This window comes from Mustela nigripes, chromosome 8, assembly GCF_022355385.1.
Source record: "Mustela nigripes isolate SB6536 chromosome 8, MUSNIG.SB6536, whole genome shotgun sequence".
NCBI classification, from domain to species: Eukaryota; Metazoa; Chordata; class Mammalia; order Carnivora; family Mustelidae; genus Mustela; species Mustela nigripes.
Genome location: NC_081564.1, coordinates 6,409,383 through 6,433,051, shown reverse-complemented (window position 1 = coordinate 6,433,051; position 23,669 = coordinate 6,409,383). Strand labels below are relative to the sequence as shown.

Here is a 23,669-nt window from a genome sequence, read left to right as displayed (position 1 = left end):
TTTGGTCATCATTTTCCCAACCCTCTGCGATCTGCAAGCACTGTCCTGTTGTTCCCATCTCACAAATGGGACTCAGGCGGAGCTCGGTGAGGAAGGGATTTTCCCGAAGGAAAACAACCGGACGGAAGCAGAGCTGAGACCACCCCCACCCCACCCCACCCCCCCGCCCGCGTGTGGTTCTGTCTGTCCACTCGGCTTCTGGCTGCTGAAAGCCGGGGACCCGAGAGATTAATTCCAATTTGCAACCCATGTAAGGATAGGTAAATACGAGGAAGGCGATGAAAACAGCTGTTAGGGTGGGGGGATTATGGGCGATGAGAACAATCTAAGGAGCGCTGACATGATCGTCTCCAGAATAATTCAGCCCGTGCAAGGAGAGGTGTTGAAACCAAACGCCTTTTCCAGCTGCCATCTCCCCGCGGAGGAGTGACTTATCCAACAGGCTGGAGGTTGGTCAGGACTCCCGGATGCACCCCAGACGCGGGGCAACATTCCCCAGCTCATTAATAGGGAGTCACTGATGACTACGGCGCACGTCCCCACTGCATCCGCGCCCGCTTCCACGCGCCGCACGCCCACCGCCCATTCTCTCCCGCGGGTAACGAGCACCGCCTACTGGCTGTCAGCCGTTCGGAGGCTTGGCCCCGCCCCCGAACGAGACGCGCATGCTCCTCAAGGCCCCTCCGCCTCCGCCTCCAGGCTTCTCGCGACAGCCGCCCAGCGGCGGCCTGAGTCTCGCGATAAAGGCTTATTGTCTCGCGGGACCGCGGCTGGCAGACGGGCTTTCAGGCGGCCCTGGCCGGGGAAGAGGAGTTGCATGTGTCGCTTCAGCTGGCGGTAGTGGCGGGAGCGGAGGCGGCGGGGGTTGTGCGACCGCCCGGGTAACGACCCCTTGTGCCTTTCGCTCTTCCGAGAAGCTCGTAGAGAGCGTGGGGGAAGCCGAGGTGCTGCCCGGCGGAAGGGGGCCGGGCCGGGCGTCTCCACACCCCCGCCCACATGGGCCCCTCTGCTGTCCCCGGGATTGCCCCTTTGCCTCAGATCCTCCCCCAAGTCCTGGCCGCCCTTGTCGCCCCAGTGCTCTTACATTCTGACCCTTGCTGATCCTTCTGCCCCCATTTTCTCTCTTCAGATTCTGGTCTCCCCGCCCCCTCCCACTTCCATCCCCTTCCCTGATTCCTGTGTCCGTCCCTCGGCGTTGAGCTGCCCCCACACCCTGTACCCAGGGCACCTCTAGTCACCCACCCCTTCTTCGTAGGCTTTTTAAGCCTCTTTTCCTCCAGCTGCTTTGTGGCCTTTTTTTTGCTGCAGTTTGCATCCCTCCCAGGTCACCCCCAGACCTTTTGTCCCGTCACTAGGGATCATCCTCCCCATCCTATTAACCCGTTGCTTCCTCTTTCCCCTAGTGCTCTCCCCACCCCCACCCCCCCTCCCACCCCAATTCTTCACGGTCTTTTTGCTGCTGTCACTTGCTTCCCTGTAGACCTGTGGAGCTGGTAGTGGTGTGCCCAGAATTGCTTGTATTTTATGAATCTTAATGTAGCTTGTATCCTTCACTTAAGAACAGAATCGAAAGAGATTTAGGGGTGAGGTATTGCTAGTGCGAGGGGGTGAGGCTACATCTGAACAGTGCCTTTTTGGGGTCTTGGTCCAAAAGAGTGAAAACGTGTTATTTTCCTTGCTTACAGGTTTGGGAGATGGCTGCTGATATTTCTGAATCCGGTGGGCATGATTGCAAAGGAGACCCGAGGGGCAATACCAAGATAGATGCAGACTACCCACTTCGAGTCCTTTACTGTGGAGGCAAGTGTTACAAAGCAGAAAATGGCTCTTTTATGCTATTTTTATGCATTGTGATAGTAGTATCACATTTGGTCCTGTTAATCCTCTTCTCATCTGTCTTTGTTATCGGGGAAATCCTCAGTTGGGGGCTGGAGGGGTGTTGGTGAAGGGGAGGCATGGGTTAACTTGTTTTTCCCCTGACGTGTATGACTTGTGTCTTGCTCCTTGGCCTGGAGACGCTTACAGTCAGAAATAGAGATTTGGAAATGGATGATTTCAATCTAACGTTACTTGCTAGCCTGGCTATTAGAGGAGTTGTTCTTGGAAGATACGGAGTCTGAAGGGATGACAAGGACCGGGTGAGGACGTGGGGAAGGGCATCCCCGATGAAGTGAGCAGGTATGCAAGAAAGGACTTGATTCATATCTGCGGAGAAGTGAGCAGCTTTGGGTTAGTATAGTGTGGATATAGGATAGGGTTCCTCCATTCAGTGAGGAATGGCAGTTGATGAGGTTGGAACAGTGGGTCATAGGACAGTCTTGGGAAAGTCTTCTTGGTTTCATCACTAATATATCTGTTAGATTGAATCTAGATTCTTTTTTTCTTAGAGTGTTTTCCCTCATTTTCTCTCTCTTTTTTTTAAGGTTTTATTTATTTACCTGACAGAGACACACAAAGAGAGGGAACACAAGCACAGGGAGAGGGTGAGGGAGAAGCAGGTCTCTTGCCAAGCAGAGAGCCTGATGCGGGCCCGATCCCAGGATTCTGAGATCACGACCCGAGCTGAAGGCAGAGGCTCAACCCACTGAGCCACCCAGGGGCCCCATTTTCCTCATTTTCAATGCAGAAATATTTGTGAATTGGAAATGGTCCTAATTTTATTAGCATTTTGCAAAGTTTCAGAAAAATCTGAAGGGACAGGATAGCAGAGGGGGCAAGGAAATACTAATTTTTCTCAGGAAATATTTTTGACCACTAACTTGGTGCCTCACAGTGTTTTAGGTGCCAGGGACTGAGTAGTGATTGGATAAGTCAGGAAAGGTCCTTGTGTTTGGAGACTTTACATTTTTTAAGTATAATAAGAGACATCATCTGGAGTTTAGTTTACTACCGAAGGAGAGGGGATACCGCTGAGTTAAAAAAATGTTGTCAACTTGGTATTTGTCGGATATCTTCAAGAGTAAAAATTATAAAATACCTCAGTGAGAATAAGGCAGGGAAACTTTTTATAGGGTTGATTGAGTTTTGTTACGATACTAGTCTTACTTGGTCATCTTGTTTGCCTTTGGAGTCACAGACTAGTGTCTGCATCCTGACTCCAGCATTACCAGCTATGTGACCTTGGGCAAGTTACCTAATTCAGTTAAGGATTAAAGGTGTGTTTCTTAAGGTCTGTATAATGAAATGATGATTATGTCCTAAGGTGATTTGTGTAAAGCTTCTGATATAGCAACTAACACAAGAACATAGTACAGTAAGAGAACTGTACTAGTTTAGTATGGTGTATTTATCTTTGTCAACTGGTAAAGAGCTATTGATTTTTGTACTCTATTTCATCTAATCTAAGACTCCATGTTTTATAAGATTCACCACTATTTTATGTTCTACTAAGAAAGAAAATTGTCATATTAACATGCCATAATTATAAAATAATTCCTATAAAAAATTTAGCATTGATTGGGGCACCTGGGTGGCTCAGTGGGCTAAGCCTCTGCCTCTGGCTCAGGTTATGATCTCGGTCCTGGGATCGAGCCCCACATCAGGCTGTCTGCTCAACAGAGTGCCTGCTTCCCTATCTCTCTCTCTGCCTGCCTCTCTGCCTACTTGTGATCTCTCTCTGTGTGTCAAATAAATAAATAAAATCTTTAAAAAAGGGGGCGCTTGGGTGGCTCAGTGGGTTAAAGCTTCTGCCTTCGGCTCGGGTCATGATCCCAGCGTCCTGGGATCGAGCCCTGCATCGGGCTCTCTTTTCAGCAGAGAGCCTGCTTCCTCCTCTTTCTCTGCCTGCTTTTCTCCTACTTGTGATCTCTGTCTGTCAAATAAATAAATAAAATATTTAAAAAAAGAAATCTTAAAAAAAAAAATTTAGCATTGATGAAATATGGTATGTGAAAACCTTCTTGTTAAATTGCTTAGGTGACTCCTAAGGTGACTTTTGAACAACTGCAAAAAATATGAGCCCCCCTGTGATAATTTGTGTTAACCAGAGGTCCCTAACCTTTTCAAGAAGGGTTTATTTTCATTTCCCTCCTAGTTTATATTGATGTCCCAGGCACTAAGCTGGACACAGGGTACTTCCTCAAGGAGTTTATGGTCTAGTTGTAGGAGAAGCTCTGAATATTAAATGCTACATTAAACAGTACTGAGTGTAGCTATGAATTAGGAGTTGAGGAAGAGCAGGGATCTTTGTTCAGAGGGAAGTAGGGAAATTTCCAAGGAAATGAGAAGCCTTAAATACAGGGTGGAATTTGCGAGGAAGGGGGAAGGAATTCACAAGAACAGTTTGGTGGTAAGATTTAATGTGGTGTCCTCAGGAGAGAGGGAGAAGAGGGGCTGATTGTAGCAGTGCTGGTTGGAGTGGAGTGAGAAACAGGTAGGTAGGATGGTGTCCTTTCTGGGGAAACATTTTGTCTTCAGGATTGTGACTTCAGACTCATTCTGAATTTGAATCCTACCCCAGCCATTTACTTGTGTGACCTCATCCAGTTCCCTCATCTGTTAAAGAGCCTACTTCAGGGGCGCCTGGGTGGCTCTGTGGGTTAAGCCTTTGCCTTCAGCTCAGGTCATGATCTCAGGGTCCTGGGATCGAGCCCCGCATCCAGCTCTCTGCTCAGCGGGGAGCCTGCTTCCCCTTCTCTCTCTGCCTGTCTCTCTGCCTACTTGTGATCTCTCTCTCCCTGTCAAATAAATAATAAAACCTTTAAAAAGAAGAAGAAGAAGAAAAAAGAGCCTACGTCAGAAGGCTGTAGGGAAGAATGAATAATACACCCAAAGGCTCCACCTTCTAATGCCATCACACTGGATTATAGGATTTCAACATGGTAATTTTGAGGGGACACAAACATTCAGACCATAGCAGAAAGTTTCATGGCTGATGATGACTTGTTCTTCATGTTGCATCACATCAGCAAGTACATAATGTCAGGGAATTGCACTATGAGTGATGCCGAGTTTGATGGTAACTGCTAGATCGGCATGTCGAAAAGGAGTGGTTTACAGAAAGGGAAATTAATTGACTTTATTTATTTATTTACTAAAGATTGTATTTATTTGAGAGAGGGAGATCGAGCACACAAGTAGGGGGAACAGCAGCAGAGGGAAAGGAGAAGTAGGCTTCTCGCTGAGCAGCAAGCCCGATAAGGGACTTGATCTCAGGGTCCTGGGAGCCAAAGCGTCTGACCGGAGCCAAAGGCAGATACTTAACCAACTGAGCCACCTAGGCGTCCCAGGAATTTGACTTTAAAAGCAAGTAACAGGGGTGCCTGTGTAGCTCAGTCCTTAAGCGTCTTCCTTCGGCTCCAGTCATGATCCCAGGGTCTTGGGATGGAGCCCTGCATCAGGCTCCCTGCTCAGCAGGAAGCCTGCTTCTCCCTCTCCTACTCCCCCTGCCTGTGTTCCCTCTCTCACTATGTCTCTGTCAAATAAATAAAACCTTAAAAAAAAAAAAAAAAAGGTAACAGTGAACTGTCCAGATGTTTTGGTTGTATTAGAATTTTGTTGAACTGAATATTCTTTGAAGTGGCGTACAAAGTTTTATAGCTTTAGTATTTGCTATAATGGTATTTAACCTATAATTGTATCCTGAAAGTGTGGCTGAATATCTGCACCTACTGGCATTTGAACTTGAACTGTGAGGATTGTAGAGGTCTAGTTAACTAGGGAAAGATCTCCATGCTTGAAATCAAAAGATGCTACCTGAATCTTTATAGCAGCAATGTCCACAATAGCCAAAATATGGAAGGAACCTAGACGTCCTTCAACAGATGAATGGATAAAGAAGATGGGGGGGTTGTGCGTGAGCGGGCGCGCACGCGCACACACACACACACACGCATGCAGGCAATGGAGTACTATGCAGCTATCAAAAGAAAGGAAATCTTGCCATTTGCAGCGACGTGGGTAGAACTAGAGGGTATTATGCTAAGCAAAATAAGTCAGTCAGAAAAGGACAATTACCGTAGGATCTCTCTGATACGAAGAATTTGAGAGGCAGGGCTGGGAGTCGTGAGGGGTTTGGAGGGAAAAAATGAAACAAGATGGGATTGGGAGGGAGACAAACCATAAGAGACTCTTATCTCTCAAAACAAACTGAGGGTTGCTGGGGGGGGGGAGGAGGGATGGGGTGGCGGGGTTATGGATAGCAGGGAGGGCATGTGCTATGATGAGCACTGTGAAATGTGTAAGCCTGATGATTCACAGACCTCTACCCCTGGGGCAAATAATATGTCATATGCTAATAGTAAAAAATTAAATAAATAAATAGAAAACAACAACAAGAAGAAATAAAAAGGTGCTAAATTTCTTCTGCCACGTACCTACCACCTTAGTCCTTGGTTGAGCTATGAACCCTTTTTAGAGCTTCAAATGTAAAAAAATGTGATGGTGGGATGAGGAGAAGGCATACCACAGTCACGTGGCTGGCACACAGCTACACTCTGTGTGTGTCATGTAATCTGATTTCATGGTTAAGGGCTTCAGAAACTGACCAGGGTTTAAATCCTGTTCTACTAACCAAATGCAGCAGGTTACTTACCTATCGGTAATGCAGATGTGATTCTTACGTACAGGGTGGTGGTGGTGGTGACACATAATCATGCATGTAACGATAATTGCTGTGATGAGTAATGCTGTACCGGCCCTCTTCTCCATCACAAATCTCAGGATATTGGGCACACTGAGCTATTCGATTCTTCGACCTTAAAAATAAAAACAAAATGGTTGACCCAGTAACAGTTCTGTTTAAAATTGGGAAACCTTTTGAGTTCTTCTAGTTCTTAGCCCATGTAGCCTATACGAGGACAGGATTGGACCCGTGTTCGCACTAGCTTTACAGTTGCATTATCTTACGTAGCACAATATGAAAAAGAAAAGGAAACGTATATTGCAAAGAAATAGTAGCAAAAGTGCTACTGAAGTCTATGAATGTGTTAGTATGAATACAAACTGGTGGCTGTTTTGGTAAAACTATCGAAGGAAATAACCATTTCCTTTCAAGCTTTGTTGTGTTGGGAATTGTTTTCAGCTTAACTTCAGACCCATTGAAGTGGTTATGGTAAAACCTTAAGATATGCAGGATAGTACAGTTTGGTGTCCCACCAACTGAAGGTTATGGTCTTTAGATTAAAAACAAACAAACAAAAAAAAAGAATATCTCTATGAACCATGTGGCTTTTACCTCCAAAAAAAAAAAGATGGGTGGTGTTTGAAAAGTGATACAGAATTATGGGAAAAAATACAAATGAAGCATTTTGTCAAATTTAAAATAAAAGTTGAGATGAACCATGTGTGTTTATATATTAAAATTTTCTAATCTTTTTTCTCTCCCATTTCCCCAGTCTGTTCATTACCAACAGAGGTAAGTCCTTTTAAAGTTCTTCTCTTTTTTTACCTTCTTCATTTGAGGTCATTGATTTTTAGAGCTAGCCTGAGAACTTTATTTTTCATGTTCTGTCATTCAATAGTTGAGTTTCAACTTTTTATAGAGAGCTTTGGATTAGAATAATTTTATGGTCTTACACATTGTTTTCTTTAGTCTTTGTATCATATGTGTACATCTTTTGTACTTGGCTATACAGTTTGGACTTTTGCTTGGAACTTACAAATAGTTACCTAAGAAAACTAGATTAGCCTTAAAGCCAAAATCTAATGTCTAAGCAGAGGAAAGTATAAGTTAAAATTATGTATAAGATTTGGGTAAATAAGCTTCTGAGTCAGGATCTGTGGGCAAGTCACAAAAATAGTGAGACACCTGTGTGCCCAAAGCAAGAAGTGAACATGCTCGTTTTATTCTCTTTGCTCCTTTTTCTAATGGCTCTTCTGTTTTGATTACTACAGTGAGGAGCTGCTTAATCCTTTTAAAAATCCCAATTTCTTATGGGGCATTTCCTGTTGGAATACAGAATTCCTGTGGATAAAATGTAGGGTGGGAGTAGTTGGTTTTATCATTCTTAATATAGCAAATAATAGGTCATGAATTAAGATGTACTGGTTGATTGAAAATGTTCTGTTGTGACTCAATTTGTTCTCCCCGCCCCCACTCCCCCAGTACTGTGAATATATGCCTGATGTTGCTAAATGTCGACAGTGGTTAGAGAAGAATTTTCCAAATGAGTTTGCAAAACTTACTGTAGGTATGAACATTTTTTTCTTTCATCTGAATGTTTGTACATCTGAAACAAATGCACATAAGGCATTATTTTAAAGATATGAACGTGCTCCTTTAGTAGCACTAAATTGTATAAATACAATTACAGAATTGTATTTATACCAATTAGCTTCAAAACCATTTTACTTTCTTGGGTTAAAATTCCTTATATAGAGTCATACACTGCTTTGTGTGTCTTAACCTCTCTGACACAGTTTAGAATAACTTCTTATGAGAAGTTTAGAAAAAGGTTTAGGAGCAAATGTGTTTTCATTCATTCATTTAACAAATTACTCCTTGTGAGCATACTATATGTACACTTTGTTTTAGATGCTGGGGATAAAGCAGTAAGCAAAAGATCTGCTCTTTGGAAATTATATCAGAAAGGGGAGACAAAATAAAATAAGAAATAAAATAACTATGTTAAATAGTGATAAGCAGGGAATGGGGAGATAAGACTTACTGGGGAAAGAATTTGAAATTTTAGGTAGTGGCAGGAAAGATTTTGCTGAAAAGACTGCATTTGAACAAAGACCTAAAGGAAGTGAGGGAGTGAGTCATTTGGATATCTGGACGAATATTCCAGGTGTGGGGCAAGTACAAAGGCCCTAAGGTAAAAGCTTACCTGTCATTCAGGAAACACCAAGGAAGCCTTCGTGTCTAGAGCTTATCGAGGGGGTGGGGAAAGGTCAGAGATGAAGTCAGAGAGCTAATGGAGGACCACACCTTAAAGGCCTAGTCTTGGCTTTTACTCAGAATGAGATGTGGAACTATCAGAAGAGGTTTGAACAGAAGAGCAATAAGGTCTGACTTTTGTTTCAACAGCATCTCTTTTGGCCACTGTGCTAAAGAATAGACTGAAGAGGGCCGCCTGGGTGGCTCAGTTGGTTAAGCAGCTGCCTTCGGGAGTGGGATCGAGTCCCACATCGGGCGCCTTGCTCCGCGGGGAGCCTGCTTCTCCCTCTGACTCTGCCTTCCACTCTGTCTGCCTGTGCTCGCTCTCGCTCGCTCTCTCTCTGACAAATAAATAAATAAAATCTTTAAAAAAAAAAAAAAGAATAGACTGAAGAGGGCACAGGCAATATAGGGAGAGCAGATTAGAGGCTACGGCCATAATCAAGTCAGGTGACCAATCTGACAGTGACCTGCTAGAATGGTAGCAGTGGAGGCGAGGAATGTAGGCAGATTCTCCATGTGTTTTCTTTTTTCAAAGATTTTACTTATTTATTTGATAGAGTTCACAAGTAGGCAGAGAGAGAGAGGGAGAAGCAGACTCCCTGCTGAGCTGAAAGCCCCATTCGGGGCTCGATCCCAGGACCCTGGGATCATGATTGAGCCGAAGGCAGAGGATTTAACCCACTGAGCCACCCAGGCGCCCCATCTCCATGTGTTTTGAAGGTAGAGCAGATGAGAGGCTGGGCCGTAATCACATCAGGAGATGTTGGTGACCTGCTAGAGTGGTAGCAGTGGAGGCAGGGAATGTAGGCAGATTCGCAATTTGTTTTGAAGGTAGAGCTGACAGGACTTTCTGATGTACTGCATGTGGGATGTGAGAAAAGGAGGCATCTAGGGTTTTGGCAACTAGAAGAATGGAGTTGCTGTTGCCAGAGGAAAGGAAGACTGCAGAGACCAGATTTCTTCCTTTTGTTAAAACTGTTGGCTTCTCTTACAAGATGGGTGGAAATGAAGGCAGAAGCAGGAAGAAGGGAGAGCCTGGGCTGAAAACAGGCCTATCAGATGTCCCTGATGTTATTCTGCTATTTTGCTGCTTTGTCAGATTGTTTCTAAGAGTCACAACCCCTGAAACTTCATAGAAGGTCTTTTTGGATAGTAGCTACAGTCATTTCTGTGGTTGGATAAGAACCCTAAAGTTGGGCGTTATAGTCTGTGTGGTCATGGTCAGCCGAGGAGTGACCTGCCTAGGATGTGATAAGACCCGAGGAAGGAGTCTTCTTAGGCCCAGACTTCTGTTACCTAGGTTAGTACGTCTAGATGTAAACATGCCTGCAGAGTCTGAGTGTTTTGTCCTCCTTTTTTGTGCTGAAAGGATCCTAACCTTCCTATATCATCATGCACTTAATCATAATGACCAGAATTAGAGTAGATAGGAATTTAGCAATGTAATCATTTGCTTTAGAAACAGCATGCTCAGTTGTTGGCAAGATGCCTTATTTGTGTATGAAGTTGCTCAAAGGTGATTTTTTTTAAGGTTATTTTGAAGTAATGTTAATGCTTTTGGATTTCATTGTTAATATCTAGAAAATTCACCGAAGCAAGAAGCTGGAATTACGGAGGGTCAAGGCACAGCAGGGGAAGAGGAAGAGAAGAAAAAGCAGAAGAGAGGTAAGGCCTAAATCCGTGATTTCATTTATATAAACACACCTTCTCTCTGTCAGAGGAAATTCATAGTGAGGACAGTCCCAAAGCCAGTAATGTCTCCTTGCTGCCGTAGTTCCATATGTGTACCCTGTGCACACAGACTCGTGTTCTCAGGATGACTGGATGTCGTATGATTTGGACTTTTACAGTAAATTGGACCTAAGAAAACATACTTGATTTGCTGTGTTCATATGCAAAAAGCAAGCATCCAACTTGTTTATGACATGAAAACTTTGTTACCTTGTTTATTACCTTATTTGTTACCTTGTTACCTTATTTATTTAGTTAGCGTTGAGGACATGGATAAAAGATTTTCTTCTCTCATGTTGTCAGCTTGGTTAAATTTTTTTTTTAAATACCTCTTTACCTGCTTCTAAAATGAATTCCTATTCTCTGGATCCTGTCCCTGCCTTCTCCTTCTGCCTTAATTATTCTCCCCTATGACTAAAATTAGCTTATAAATAAGGACTATGCGTCTTTCAAGAAAAATTCCCCCAAGAGCCCATTGTTTACCTTATCCCTTGCCCTGCCCTTCTTAGCCAGACTTTTGTAGTAAGACTAGACTCACTGTCCTGGCTCTTCTGTCTTTCATTGTTATGCCTCCCTCCACCCTGAGCTGACTGTCACACCACTGAAATTCCTCTCGTAAGGGTCCTCAGTGGTTCAATAATTGCCCAGCAATAAGAGCATTCGAGCACGCCCTTTGAAATGCCATGTACTTCCTTGGTTTTTGCAACAGTCTTCATCCTCCCTGCCGCTCTCTCCTCTTTGGTCTTCCGTGCAGGCTCCTCTTCTCCCTTCTGTCCCTAAGAAGATGTATTTCCCAGGATCCGCTGCTCAGCCCTCTTACCTCGTTCTGCAGTTTGTTCCCTGAGTGATTCTTTCACATCCCTGACTTCTGACACCACTCTACCCGCTTGAAATTCCTAAATCTGTACCTCTGGTCCTGGCCTTATCTCCCACAGGCACCTCAAATGCAGTATTTGCAAGAAAACCAAACTTACTAAGTCCCAAATCTATGTCTTTTGGCTATTGACAGCATACTTTATCCATTCATCTGAGCCAGAACCTGACACTTGCCTAGGGTTCTCTTTCTTTGCTCCTTTTTAAATTTTTTTATTTTTTAAAGATTTTGTTTGTCAGAGAGAGCGAGATTACGAGCAGTGGGAGTGTCAGGCAGAGGGAGAAGCAGGCTTCCTGCTGAGCAAGGGCTAGATCCTCAGACCCTGGGATCATGACCTGAACCGAAGGCAGCTGCTTAACTGAATGAATCACCCAGACCTCCCTTCTTTGGTCCTCTTAATCAGTTTTTTGTTTGTTTGTTTTGGTTTTTTTAGTCATCTTCCTTAATTTATTGAGTATTAATTCTTTTCATTGAGTTCTAAATTCTGTTATTTCTTCTCCTTAGTCTGTCCTGTGCCTAGTCGATACTACCTTTACGACTGCTTTGTTAGATTTTGATTAATTTCCACCTAAACTAATGTAGGAGCCTGCAATAGCTCTCTGCTGGCCTTAATCCTCAAAGGCTCACCCTCCGTGCTATAGAGTGATCTCCTAAAATCTAAATCTTTTTTTTTTTTTCCCCAACTCCTTCATTCATTCAGTGGCTTTTCTTCTGCCTCAATAAAAAATCAAATAACAAAGCTTGTCTTGCTGGTTCTTTGACTGGTAGGTAATTGTTCACTTTTCTGGCTTTATCTCCAACATATCCATAAACATCCTTCATCGAGACAATTGTAGTTCTCAAGTATAATGCCTTCTCTTATTTCTGTACTATTTTCTTCTCCTGGGATAGCCTTTCTTAACTGTATCTCTCCAGTTCTTCTATAAGAACTTAGATGCCATTTCTTCTGGGAAAGCTTTTCTGTTCTCCAGAAGCTGAATAAGCCATTCTTCTGCAAAGCCATGGTGGTGTGCAGTATTCATAATTCCTGTTAAAGTATTTATCAGTTGTAGTAATTATTAAACTTTTTTTGTCTCTTTCACTAGACTGAGAGTCCCTGGAGGGCAGGGACTATGTTTTCTTCTGTTCATCTTTGTGTCCTCAGCCCTTGGTGCAGTGCTTGGTACATATTACTTAATAAATATTTATTGAATGAATACTCACGCATATGTTTATTAGTTTTGTGTTAGAAGAAGAAACTTTAGAAATTAATATTTGGTATTTTTTGAAAATTAATAAGCTTAAGACGGTATTCTTTATGACCAAAACAATTGACGCGGAACTCTTTTTTTAATAAATAAAGGTGGAAGGGGTCAAATAAAGCAAAAAAAGAAGACTGTACCACAAAAAGTTACGATAGCCAAAATTCCTAGAGCAAAGAAGAAATATGTAACAAGAGTATGTGGCCTTGCAACTTTCGGTGAGTTCAAGTTTAAGTATGTTTAAAATGTGTGAACTATAGTCTCTGTTGCTCCCTGCCTCCCTCCCTCCCTCTCTCTCTGTCTTGCTCTTTCTGTCTCTTTTTTAATCTGGCATCATGAAAATTTTACAGGTCTATTTTTTGCTAAGAAGACACAAAATGAGATTTTGCATGTCTAAGTATAGCTTCAAAATCAGATTTTGAAGAAATTTAAAAATGTTTAGCAAAGGGAACTAGTTTAACTTTTTCCTTTACAGAGGACCTGCTTGAGCATATTTTAATGTGGAATGAGGAGTGTTAGGTAGGATTCCTTTTGAGGCCCAGCAGTCCTGCTCCTCTGTCCCTGCAGGCTAGATGGCAAAAGGCTTCAGAATGGCTTGTGCCCTCTGAGAACAGTAGCAGAGGGTGAGGGAAGGTGGATATCAGCAGAATGTCCTGCTTCAGAGCTCCTTCTGGAGGCCTTGAATGAACAGTGAAATTGTAAACCAAGGTCCCTTCCTGTGACAACACAGTTGAAAAACAGTCATTAGGTAATAGATTTGTTCCCTGCTCTAACTATTGCTCTTGTAAGGAGGGATAAACAGAAGAACTGCATTGTACTTGGAAATGTATATATTAATGCCTGGAATTAATGTGTTCCTGGATTTACTTTGGTCTTACTATATGAGTTAAGAATGGTATGAATAATGTTTGTGTGTGTGTATCAGTGTGAGAGAGATAGAATGCATCTTTTTTTTCTTTTTAATTTTTACTTCAATTAATTAACATATAGTGTATTATTAGTTTCAGAGGCAGAGTTCAGTGATTCATCAATTGCATATAACAGCCAGTGCTCATTACGTCACGTCCCCTCCTTAATGCCCATCATACCCGGTTACTCCATCCCCCCAAATAATGCTATTTTTATGTACCGAAGCTTTATTTGACCTTGAAAATACAAGTTGATTAGTTAAGAAGACCACTGCCTGTGGTAGTTTGTAATTACCATGAGAGGAATATAAAACCCGTTAAGACATTCTGTTTTATGAAATTAAGATACAGATTAAATTTTAAAATGGGGGGCGCCTGGGTGGCTCAGTTGGGTAAGTGTGTCTGCCTTCGGCTCAGGTCATGATCCGAGGGTCCTGGGATGGGGCCTCACATCGGGCTCCCTGCTCCATGGAGAGCCTGCTTCCCCCTCTCCCTCTGCCTGCCGCTCTGCTTACTTGTGCTCTTCTATCTCTCTGTCAAATAAATAAATAAAATCTTTAAAATTTCAAACTTGAAAAATATTTTTGATATATAATTCTAATTATAAACTTGTTCTTTTTTTTTAAATAACAGAAATTGATCTTAAAGAAGCACAAAGATTTTTTGCTCAAAAATTCTCCTGTGGTGCCTCAGTAACAGGAGAGGATGAAATCATCATTCAGGGAGACTTTACAGATGACATAATTGATGTCATTCAGGAAAAATGGCCAGAGGTGAGTAGGTAGAACATGTGCACCTGTGGATATGTTTTTAAAACAAGTTGCTTATCTGATACCACAGTTCATGTGATGTAATTATTTGTGTTTTATAGGTGGATGATGATAGCATTGAAGATCTTGGAGAAGTAAAGAAGTGATTTTGAAAATTTGTCTCTATTTAATGATCTGAACTGAGAGTTGATATGGCCAAAGGGAGAGAGGCCTTTTAAAAAAATATATATTTATCCTACAGTAAAACTGTAGATTACCCTCACCCTTGGCATTTTCACTGTTCTGTATAAGGCTGCTTCTTTTTTTTATTGCCAAAGTCTAATAAACAGGGGAGACTGTCATGCTTATGCATGAAATAGAATTTAGTCAAATAAAAATTTTTGGTCATTTGGTACTGACTTTTCTCTTTCTCTTATTAACTTTTTATTTTTGGAAAAACACTAGATTTTTTTGTGCAAAACTTTTCTGTTTATTATCTTAAAGCAATCATGATTTAGTGAAATCATGATTTAAAGCTGAGTAATATTTTAAAGAATTTGAATTTTGGCTTCATCACCATTAATAATTGTCTCCTTGCTTCTTTGGTGTGATAGTTTTGAGATGCTTGGGCATCTGATAGATTTGTGGTTGAATTTGCTTCATTGTTACCAACCAAGTCCACTTTGTGGTCACATTAACTTAATGTTGGTAGGCCTTGTTCACACTCTTCTGGAGATTATTTGGTAAAGTATATTAAAGCCTTAAAACCCATCTGCATTCTGACCCAGTAAGCCACTTAGTTGACATTATCCTAAAGATAGAATTGTTCTTGCTTAAAACTGTGGGTGAGGGTGGTCATCGCAGTGTTCCTCATAAATACAAAAAAAATTGCAACTGATACAAATGAACAATTGGGAAATGGTTAAAGAATGATGGTGCACCATATGGTAAAATATTACGCATATATTTTTAATATTTTCCAGAAATACTTCGGAAACCTGTTTGGTGATTTTAAATGTGGGGGGGGGGGCAGACCCCAAATTCATTTTATACGTTACTATTACTGTTGTTTTGAGTGGAAGGTCATAAAGAGATTCCGCCGAGTTCTTGTTCTGGCTATCCATTCTGGGAGTGAAATTCTGCTAGCCAGTTGAAAAGAATATACACCGATACTCAATATATTTATGAAATCTGGGAAATAGCAATTGAAATGAGTCTTCCTCAGAAGAGAAACAGTGACAGTAAGTTTGAATGAATGCACTGAATGAATTTAAACTTTGTTTTTATAAAGGTCTTAAGTTAGGCTTTGCAAATTAAAAAGAAAACCCCTGGTATTTTAAATCACTAAAAGACACCTTTAAGAAATTCAGAACCCATTGTTTATTGCCATGCAAATTACAACCTCGAATGAATGAGTGGTTTTTTTAAATAATTAAAATCTTAGGAAAAAATGTGTAATAAAGATGCAAATTAAGAAAACGAAATTCTGCATTAACTGTGAATTTTACTAAATAGTAGGAGTATCTGATGAAGCAAATTTATCCATCAAGACCATTTGGTATGTGTTGTGTATGTATTCTGTTGGTGCTGGAAGATGTCTGTGCCTGTATCAACCATGTGACTTCATGTAAAGATTCTCAATGTTCACAGTTCTTGGCAAATGCAGTTTTAATCCATATAAAGCCAGCAGTGGATGTTACTGCAGGATAATGGAGGATTAAAATTGTCCTTGTGTATAACATGTGTGAATCTTTTTCTTCGACCTGAAATTTAAAATGGAACATTAGTTTAATCCCTGATGAAAATGTGCTAAATTCAAGGATTGACTTTAATTCATACATTCTCTTTATGTATTACGTAAATGTTTTTGCAGTCTAGTATTTTTAGCAAAAAGAGTATAAACCTTTAAAACAGCCTTATGTCATAGTTGTAAACGATTTGCCGCAGTTAAGCTGGCAACTTAAATGCAAACCCAGCTTTGATATGCAGTATTTTCCCTTAAAAAAATAGATACTGACAAGTGATTTTACATTCCATTTTAGTTACTACATAGACGCCTCAGTAAATCAGCTGTTGCTTAAGATAAAATACATGAGGGGCGCCTGGGTGGCTCAGTGGGTTAAGCCTCTGCCTTTGGCTCAGGTCATGATATCAGGGTCCTGGGATTGAGCCCCACATGGGGCTCTCTGCTCGGCAGGGAGCCTGCTCCCCGCCCCTTTCTCTCTGCTTGCCTCTCTGCCTACTTGTGATCTCTGTCAAATAAATCAATAAAATCTTTAAAAAAAAAAAAAGATAAAATATATGGTAAAGGTGCTTGGTTTTGGCTCAGGTCATGATCTCAGGGTCCTTAGATCCAGCCCCACATCAGTCTCTGCGTTCAGCGCCAAGTTGGCTTGATTTCTCTCCCTGCCCTCTGCTCTTCTGTCCCTCCTACTCCTGCTCTCTCTCTAAATCTGTTTATTTTAGAGAGTACCAAGCAGACTCTGTGCTGAGTGCATATCCTGTTAAAGGGCTCCATCTCAGGATCCTGAACTGGGGTCAGATCTGACCTCAGATTTTACCTGAGCCAAAACCAAGAGTCAGATGGTTACCTGACTGTGCCACTCAGGCACCCCATAAATAAATCTTAAAAAACAAAAACAACAACAACAAAACCTCGATAGCTTTCTTGCTCTTAGTTAAAAAACTGATAAATTGCAATTTTAAAGATGAAGTCTATCATTTAGATCCTGGTTTTGTTATTTTTTAAATTACTTAGGAAATAAGTAGGAAGATAGGAATGAGTCTGTTTAGTTCATCAGACCAAGTGTAAATTCAGAAGCAGTATAATGCTTGGAGTTTTTTTTTTTTTTCTTTTTAAGATTGATATATTTGACAGTGTCAGCGCTTAACAGCAGAAGGGGGAGAGGGAGAAGCACGCCCTCCGTTGAGGTTGAGCCCAATGTGGGGCATGAATCCAGGACCCTGGAATCATGACCTTAGCCAAAGGCAGACTCCTAACTGAGCCACCCAGGTATCCCTTCTTGGAGATTTTGTAAAACATTTTATGTATTTTTAAAAGAAAACTTCAAAGGTCATTTCTGTTTTATTTATTTATTTATTTACTTATTTACTTTTTTGAGGAGGGGAGCGGCAGAGGGAGAGAGAATCCTAAAAGCAGGTTCCATTGCCAGTGCACAGCCGTAGGTGGGTCTGGATCTCATGACCCTGAGAAAATGACCTGAGCCAAAATCAGGAGTGGGATGCTCAGCTGATTAGGCCACCCAGGAGTCCCTCTTTTCTGTTTTAAAGAAAACCTGTGGGAGTGAGTGAACTTAAAATACTGAGGTTTTTGATATGCAACTAGTCACTGTATTCTCACCACATTCTATTTACTCACCGACGATAATCCCATAAAATGAGCCTCATTTCTTACTACTTTGTCTGTACACGTACTTCTTAAGATTATGTATTTGAAATATTTTATTTATTTGAAAGTGCATGGGGTAGTGTGAGGGAGAGGCAGAGGAACAAGTGGACTCCCGGATGAGCAGGGAGCTCTGTCCCAGGAACCTGAGATCATGGCCCAAAGTCAGGCTCTTAACTAAGCCACCCAGGCACCCCTTAGATTATATCTTTAAGTAATCTCTACACCTGATGTGGGACTTGAACTCAGGACCCTGAGATCAAGAATAGGCGCTGAGATCACCCAGTTTGCCAGGCACCCCTGTATACATATTTTTAGAGAGTTTTAGGCATGTGGTTGCCTGGTAGAAAAAGACCACATTTTAACAATGGTGGAATTTGGGAAACCTGAATTGAAATGCGCCTTAACTGGAAAGTTGATATTCAACCACATTCCTTTTTAACTTTCTCATTCCACCAAGACTTAACTGTACAGTCATTAACTGATAGGATGCCTTTAACTAGTCAGGATTGAATTTCCTGATTTTAGATCTTAGACATTGTCTTGGTTCTCAAGAGTCCTATCCTAAGTAGGCAAATGCCACTCAAATCAGTAAAGCCTCAAAACATGTTTTTCCTTTTTTGAGATTGTCCTTTATGAACACAAGGACATGCTTTGCTCATTCATAATCAAAGTAAAGGTGAAACACTATCACACCGTATATGGTAATCTGTCTTGCCACTAATGCCAGGTTATGGGTTAAACGGTAGGGGGTGGGCAATCAGGGGTTGAATGTAGTTAAGTTTCATTTTTTTATTTTTTTTATTTTTTTTTTAAAGATTTATTTATTTGACAGAGAGAAATCACAAGTAGACAGAGAGGCAGCCAGAGAGAGAGAGAGAGAGGGAAGCAGGCTCCCTGCTGAGCAGAGAGCCCGATGCGGGACTCGATCCCAGGACCCTGAGATCATGACCTGAGCCGAAGGCAGCGGCTTAATCCACTGAGCCACCCAGGCGCCCCAAGTTTCATTTTTTTAGTCGAGTTACTGTATAACAAGTGAAAGGAAGAAGGGTGACTATGAGATAACACGAGAAAAAAGATTCACCCCAGAATGTGGTGGATTTTGTCACGACCAAGTGTCTAAGTGCCCATTGCTATTCAAAAGACCTCGCTACCGCAGATACACCTTCCCAGAGCCTGCAGCCCCCGGACCGGCCCGCGCGAGGGCCAGGACGGCGCACCTGAGGTCTCGCGAGAGCCGGGGTTGGCCCCTCGGCGACGCCGTAGCGGGGCCGGCGGGCGCGTTCCTCTGGGCGGGCGGTTTGGGTGCTTGCTCCGACTGGCCGAGGGCGCGGGGCTCCGGGGTTCGGGGCTCGCCCCCCGCTCCGGGCAGGAGCGCCTATGGCGTTTGTAAGGTGACCCTGCGCTCACCGACTTTCTCCGAGGGCGGAGGAAGCACCCATGAACCCTTCGGCGACCTTCCTCGCCGGGCGCCAGGTGAGCGGCCGCCGCGGGCTCCGCGTCTCCGCCGGCGCGTCCGGGAGCGAGCGGACAGCGAGCCTCGCGGGACGGGGAGCACTCTGGCCGAACCCGGGTGGTTTTTAAGGAACGGTTTCGGGGCGCCTGGGTGGCTCAGTGGGTTAAGCCGCTGCCTTCGGCTCAGGTCATGATCTCAGGGTCCTGGGATCGAGTCCCACATCGGGCTCTCTGCTCAGCAGGGGGCCTGCTTCCCTTCCTCTCTCTCTGTGATCTCTTCCCTTCCTCTCTCCTACTGTGATCTCTCTGTCAAATAAATAAATAAAATCTTAAAAAAAAAAAATTTAAGGAACGGTTTCTCCTTAAAATGGAAAACGATACACTGTGCGAAGAGGAGAAACGGAGCGTCTGCACCCTGCCCTTAGCAGGAGCGACGTTCGGCCCAGGCGCCGAGACGGGCGGCGAGTAACTAGGTGCTCCCTTGGTAACGACTCCCGGGCGTTTGGAGGGGGCTTTTCTCGGCGCCGCCTCGCTCCGGGCCTGAATTTCCTCCATAGTAACCTGCCAGGGGCGGAGCACGCTCGTGACTCCGTTTTCCCAAAATGGGTTGAAAACGAGCTTTGCATTTATGAGTGTACGATGAAAAGTGAGCTTGGCATTCATCAATACGGTGAAATGCACTTTTTTTAAAATTTCTCTCTCTCTTTTTTTTTTTTTTTTTTGCACGTTTGACGTGTTGCCGGTTTTCCTATGCCAGAACTTGTGCTCTTTGCCCCCCGCTCATTACTGCATCCCCAACCACTTGGCGCTCAGCAAGGATTTGTCCAGTGAATTAATGAATGGTTTATCAAAGACCAGAATTTAAATCTTGCGATTTGATATCACTTGACCCAAATTCCGTTTTTTGTGCTTACTAGTGAGTAACTGTGATTCATTTGTCATTATTTATTTTCAAATCCTATTTTCCAGAAAGTAGTAATGATATACCTGGGCCTCTGGTGAACTTTTAACTACTATTTTATTTATTTATTTTTTTTAAGATTTTATGTACTTATTACACAGAGAGAAATCACAAGTAGGCAGAGAGGCAGGCAGAGAGAGGGAGAAGCAGGCTCCCCACCCAGTTTTGAGCCCATTCCAGCCAGTCCCAGGACCCTGAGATCATGACCCCAGTTGAAGGCAGAGGCTTAACCCACTAAGCCACCCAGGCGCTCCTTTTAACTACTATTTTTAAGATAAAATTCTTCAAGTAACACTTTCAGTTCTTTGTTTCTTGGCTAAGGAGCAGTACCATATTTCAAAATGTGCTTCACAATCTTAATAATAGCTATTTGGAAAAACTATGTATCCCTTCACGTGTTTAAGTTGTTATCTAAAATTTTTCCTTAAAAAATATAATGGTATGTTTCCTTATTTTCCTTATATTTCCTTACATTTCCTTAAAAAAAAAGATAGCTAATGTTTGTTGAGTGCTTACGCTGTGCCAGGTAATGTGGAGTGCTTTACACAATTTATCTTGCTTAATCCACACAACTAAGAAGATCAAGTGTCGTTATTACCATTTTAAAGGTGAGGAAACCAAGGCTTAGAGAGCTTAAGTAACTTGTGCAATGTTATAGAGCCGCTAAAGTGGTAAATTCTGGATTCACACTGAGGTCAGACCAACTTCATGATCTAGTTAAAATGACATGCTGGGCGCCTGGGTGGCTCAGTGGGTTAAACCTCTCCCTTCAGCTCAGGTCATGATCCCAGGGTCCGGGGATCGAGCCCTGCATCAGGCTCTCTGCTTAGCAGGGAGGCTGCTTCCTCCTCTGTCTCTCTGCCTGCCTCTCTGCCTACTTGTGATCGCTGTCTGTCAAATAAATGAATAAAATCTTTAAAAATAAATAAAGACTAAAAATGACATATGCATAAAGGGAATCACTGTAGATACTTTTATTAGGTGTGAAATGGCATCATGGTGATATAAAAAGTGTTCATTTTTAGAGATGTATGCCAAAATATGTGAGAGTTCTTTTTAACAACAAAAAGAGAAAGGAAAAATTGAAACATGACAGAATCTTGATAATGGTAGAACTAAGGTACTGAACATAAGAGAGTTTATTGTATAGTTCCCTTGTCTTCTGTGTAGGTTTGAAAATTTTCCTATATAAATGGGTGTGTTGAGTTTGGACTGATCACAGTATTACATTGTTCTTGGTAGATTGATTATGTGTTAGATGTTATGAGACTTATTTATGTTCAAACAGTAATTATTTCATGTTTTCCTTTACTTGATTGATCCGGAATTGCTGGGGCAAAGTGTGGGGTAATATTGTTAATACAAGGAATGGGTTGACAGCAAAGACCAAAATGCCAAAATGAGTTTATTTGTGATAAGCTAATGAAGGTTTTACAAACGGTCCCACTTTTTAAGAATGGCATGTGTGGTATGACAGGAAATTATAGAGGCAGAGTGCACAGTAGGCAAGAACTTGTTTTAAATCTACGCAATTTTGATGCCATGTTATAATCAGTGAATAAAAAATAATTTAACTGCCTTGAGTTGGCAGCAAAAGAAGATAAAATTATTTGGAAAAAATGCCTCAGTTGACTTATGTTATTGATTAGTTTTATTTTGATGTAAAACCACTTTCTTTGCTTAGAACATCGGGTCAGAAGTTGAGATTTCCACTATCGAGAAACAACGGAAAGAGCTGCAGCTGCTTATTGGAGAATTAAAAGATCGTGATAAAGAGCTCAATGATATGGTTACAGTACATCAGAGACAACTTCTTTCATGGGAAGAGGATCGGCAGAAAGTGTTGACTTTGGAAGAACGTTGCAGCAAATTAGAGGGTCAGAAATATATAAGCAGTATCTGTTACACACTTCTATATGCCAGCCAATTCAAAGGACTCATGGGTTAGACACAAATGTATTTATTTTACAATAAATATTTTTATTTGAGAAAGTGAGTGAGCACACATACGAGCAGGGAGGGGGCAGAGGGAGAGGGAGAGAATCCTTAGGCAGACTCCTTACTGAGCAGGGAGCCCGACATGGGGCTCAGTCTCAGGACCCCAGGATTATGACCTGAGCCGAAATCAAGAGTCAGATGCTCAACCAACTGCCACCCTGGCACCCAAGACACAAATGTACTTAAATATTAAATATGTTAGGGGAAAAAAGGGGGCTCACAGGAAAGATAAGAGAAAGAAAGAATATCTCAACACAGTCCCTGCTGCCCTAGAGTTTAGTTTAATTGAAGGTAGGAGGCCTTTATGAACACTCAGAGTTGAACAAACACAATGTGAATTAAAGTTGGGCAGACAGCTTAAATGTAGAAAGGGTATGGAGTGAGCTCAAGAGTGAATCTGAGGTGCGCCTGGGTGGCTCAGTGGGTTAAGCATCTGCCTTCAGCTCAGGTCATGATCCCAGGGTCCTGGGATCGAGCCCCACATGGAGCTCTCTGCGCAGCAGGGAGCCTGCTTCCCCCTCTGTCTCTGCCTGCTTGTGATCTCTCTCTCTCTCTCTCTGTAAAATAAATAAATCTTTAAAAAAAAAAAAAAAAGAGTGAATCTGAACAAAATTAGTTTTGAGGGCACCTGTGTGGCTCAGTTGATAAGCAGCTGCCTTCAGCTCAGGTCATAATCCCGGAGTTGTAGGATTAAGTCCCACATGGGGCTCCCTGCTCAGCAGGGAGTCTGTCTCTCCCTGACTTCTCCCCTCTCATGCTCTCTCTCTCATTCTCTCTCTCTCAAATAAATAAATAATCTTTTTAAAAAATAATCTTTTTAAAAGAAAAATAAATTAGTTTTGAGCTAGAATATGAATAAAGATGCCATGGGACTAGCCATTTCTGTTGAACTGATAGAAAGATTTTAAATTTTTGGTATTGAACTTGATCTTAAGTATCTAAAATAGTCTTAAAAATATAGCAGTCTTAAAAATGGTTTACAAAAATCTTCTTTGTACCATATTTTAATTTTGTCATCCCATCAGTTTTGCCCTAAGGTCTGAATGTTCTAGTGATACTACATCAATACCAGACATAAGTATCAGAAGGGGAAACTTTAGATCTGTTTAATAGATAACTACATTGCACCTCCTTTATTATCTTCTGTTACCCAAAGGATTCTATAAACCTGACTGTCTGCCATATCTTGTTTATCCATTCATCTGTTGTTGGACATCTAGGTAAACGTGACCATCTAAATATGCATAGTTTTCCATTTCTTTGATGATCATTTGATTTTCCTCTGACCATACCCAGCCACACACATATTCACATCATATTTGATTCGGTCGCATTAGATGTAATACCTTATACAAATGTGTTTAAGAATGAAGATCACATTGCACATAGCCAACAGTATCTGGTTTTAAAATAAGAAACTTGAGGGGCGCCTGGGTGGCTGAGTTGGTTAAACATCTGACTTTTTTTTTTTTTTTTTTAGATTTTATTTATTTATTTGACAGAGAGAAATCACAAGTAGATTGAG

The 23,669-nt window shown here is 42.0% G+C and overlaps 2 protein-coding genes across 9 annotated transcripts in view; both read left to right on the top strand.

Annotated features, from left to right (window-relative positions):
- Nucleotides 1-735: 735 nt before the first annotated feature.
- On the top strand, nt 736-14,743 carry DENR (density regulated re-initiation and release factor). 2 transcript variants are annotated; one of them, XM_059408324.1, is made up of 8 exons: nt 736-837; nt 1,686-1,800; nt 7,335-7,354; nt 8,045-8,129; nt 10,403-10,486; nt 12,769-12,885; nt 14,209-14,348; nt 14,447-14,743. In XM_059408324.1, the coding sequence occupies exons 2-8, from the start codon at nt 1,695-1,697 to the stop codon at nt 14,489-14,491; spliced, it is 597 nt and encodes a 198-aa protein (XP_059264307.1). In that variant the 5' UTR covers nt 736-837; nt 1,686-1,694; the 3' UTR covers nt 14,492-14,743. The 2 variants fall into 2 exon arrangements, with proteins under 2 accessions (XP_059264307.1, XP_059264306.1); XM_059408323.1 differs by having other exon boundaries at nt 749-881.
- A 4,248-nt stretch (nt 14,744-18,991) lies between these two features.
- The window catches only part of CCDC62 (coiled-coil domain containing 62), a 44,440-nt gene continuing 39,762 nt past the window's right edge, over nt 18,992-23,669 (top strand). For 5 of the 7 annotated variants that reach the window (XM_059408320.1, XM_059408321.1, XM_059408319.1 and 2 more), the window contains exons 1-2: nt 18,992-19,206; nt 21,831-22,089. In XM_059408320.1, the coding sequence (XP_059264303.1) occupies nt 19,171-19,206; nt 21,831-22,089 (295 nt within the window). In that variant the 5' untranslated portion in view covers nt 18,992-19,170. The remainder of the gene's footprint in view (nt 19,207-21,830; nt 22,090-23,669) is intronic. The other 2 variants (XM_059408318.1, XM_059408322.1) reach the window with 2 other exon arrangements.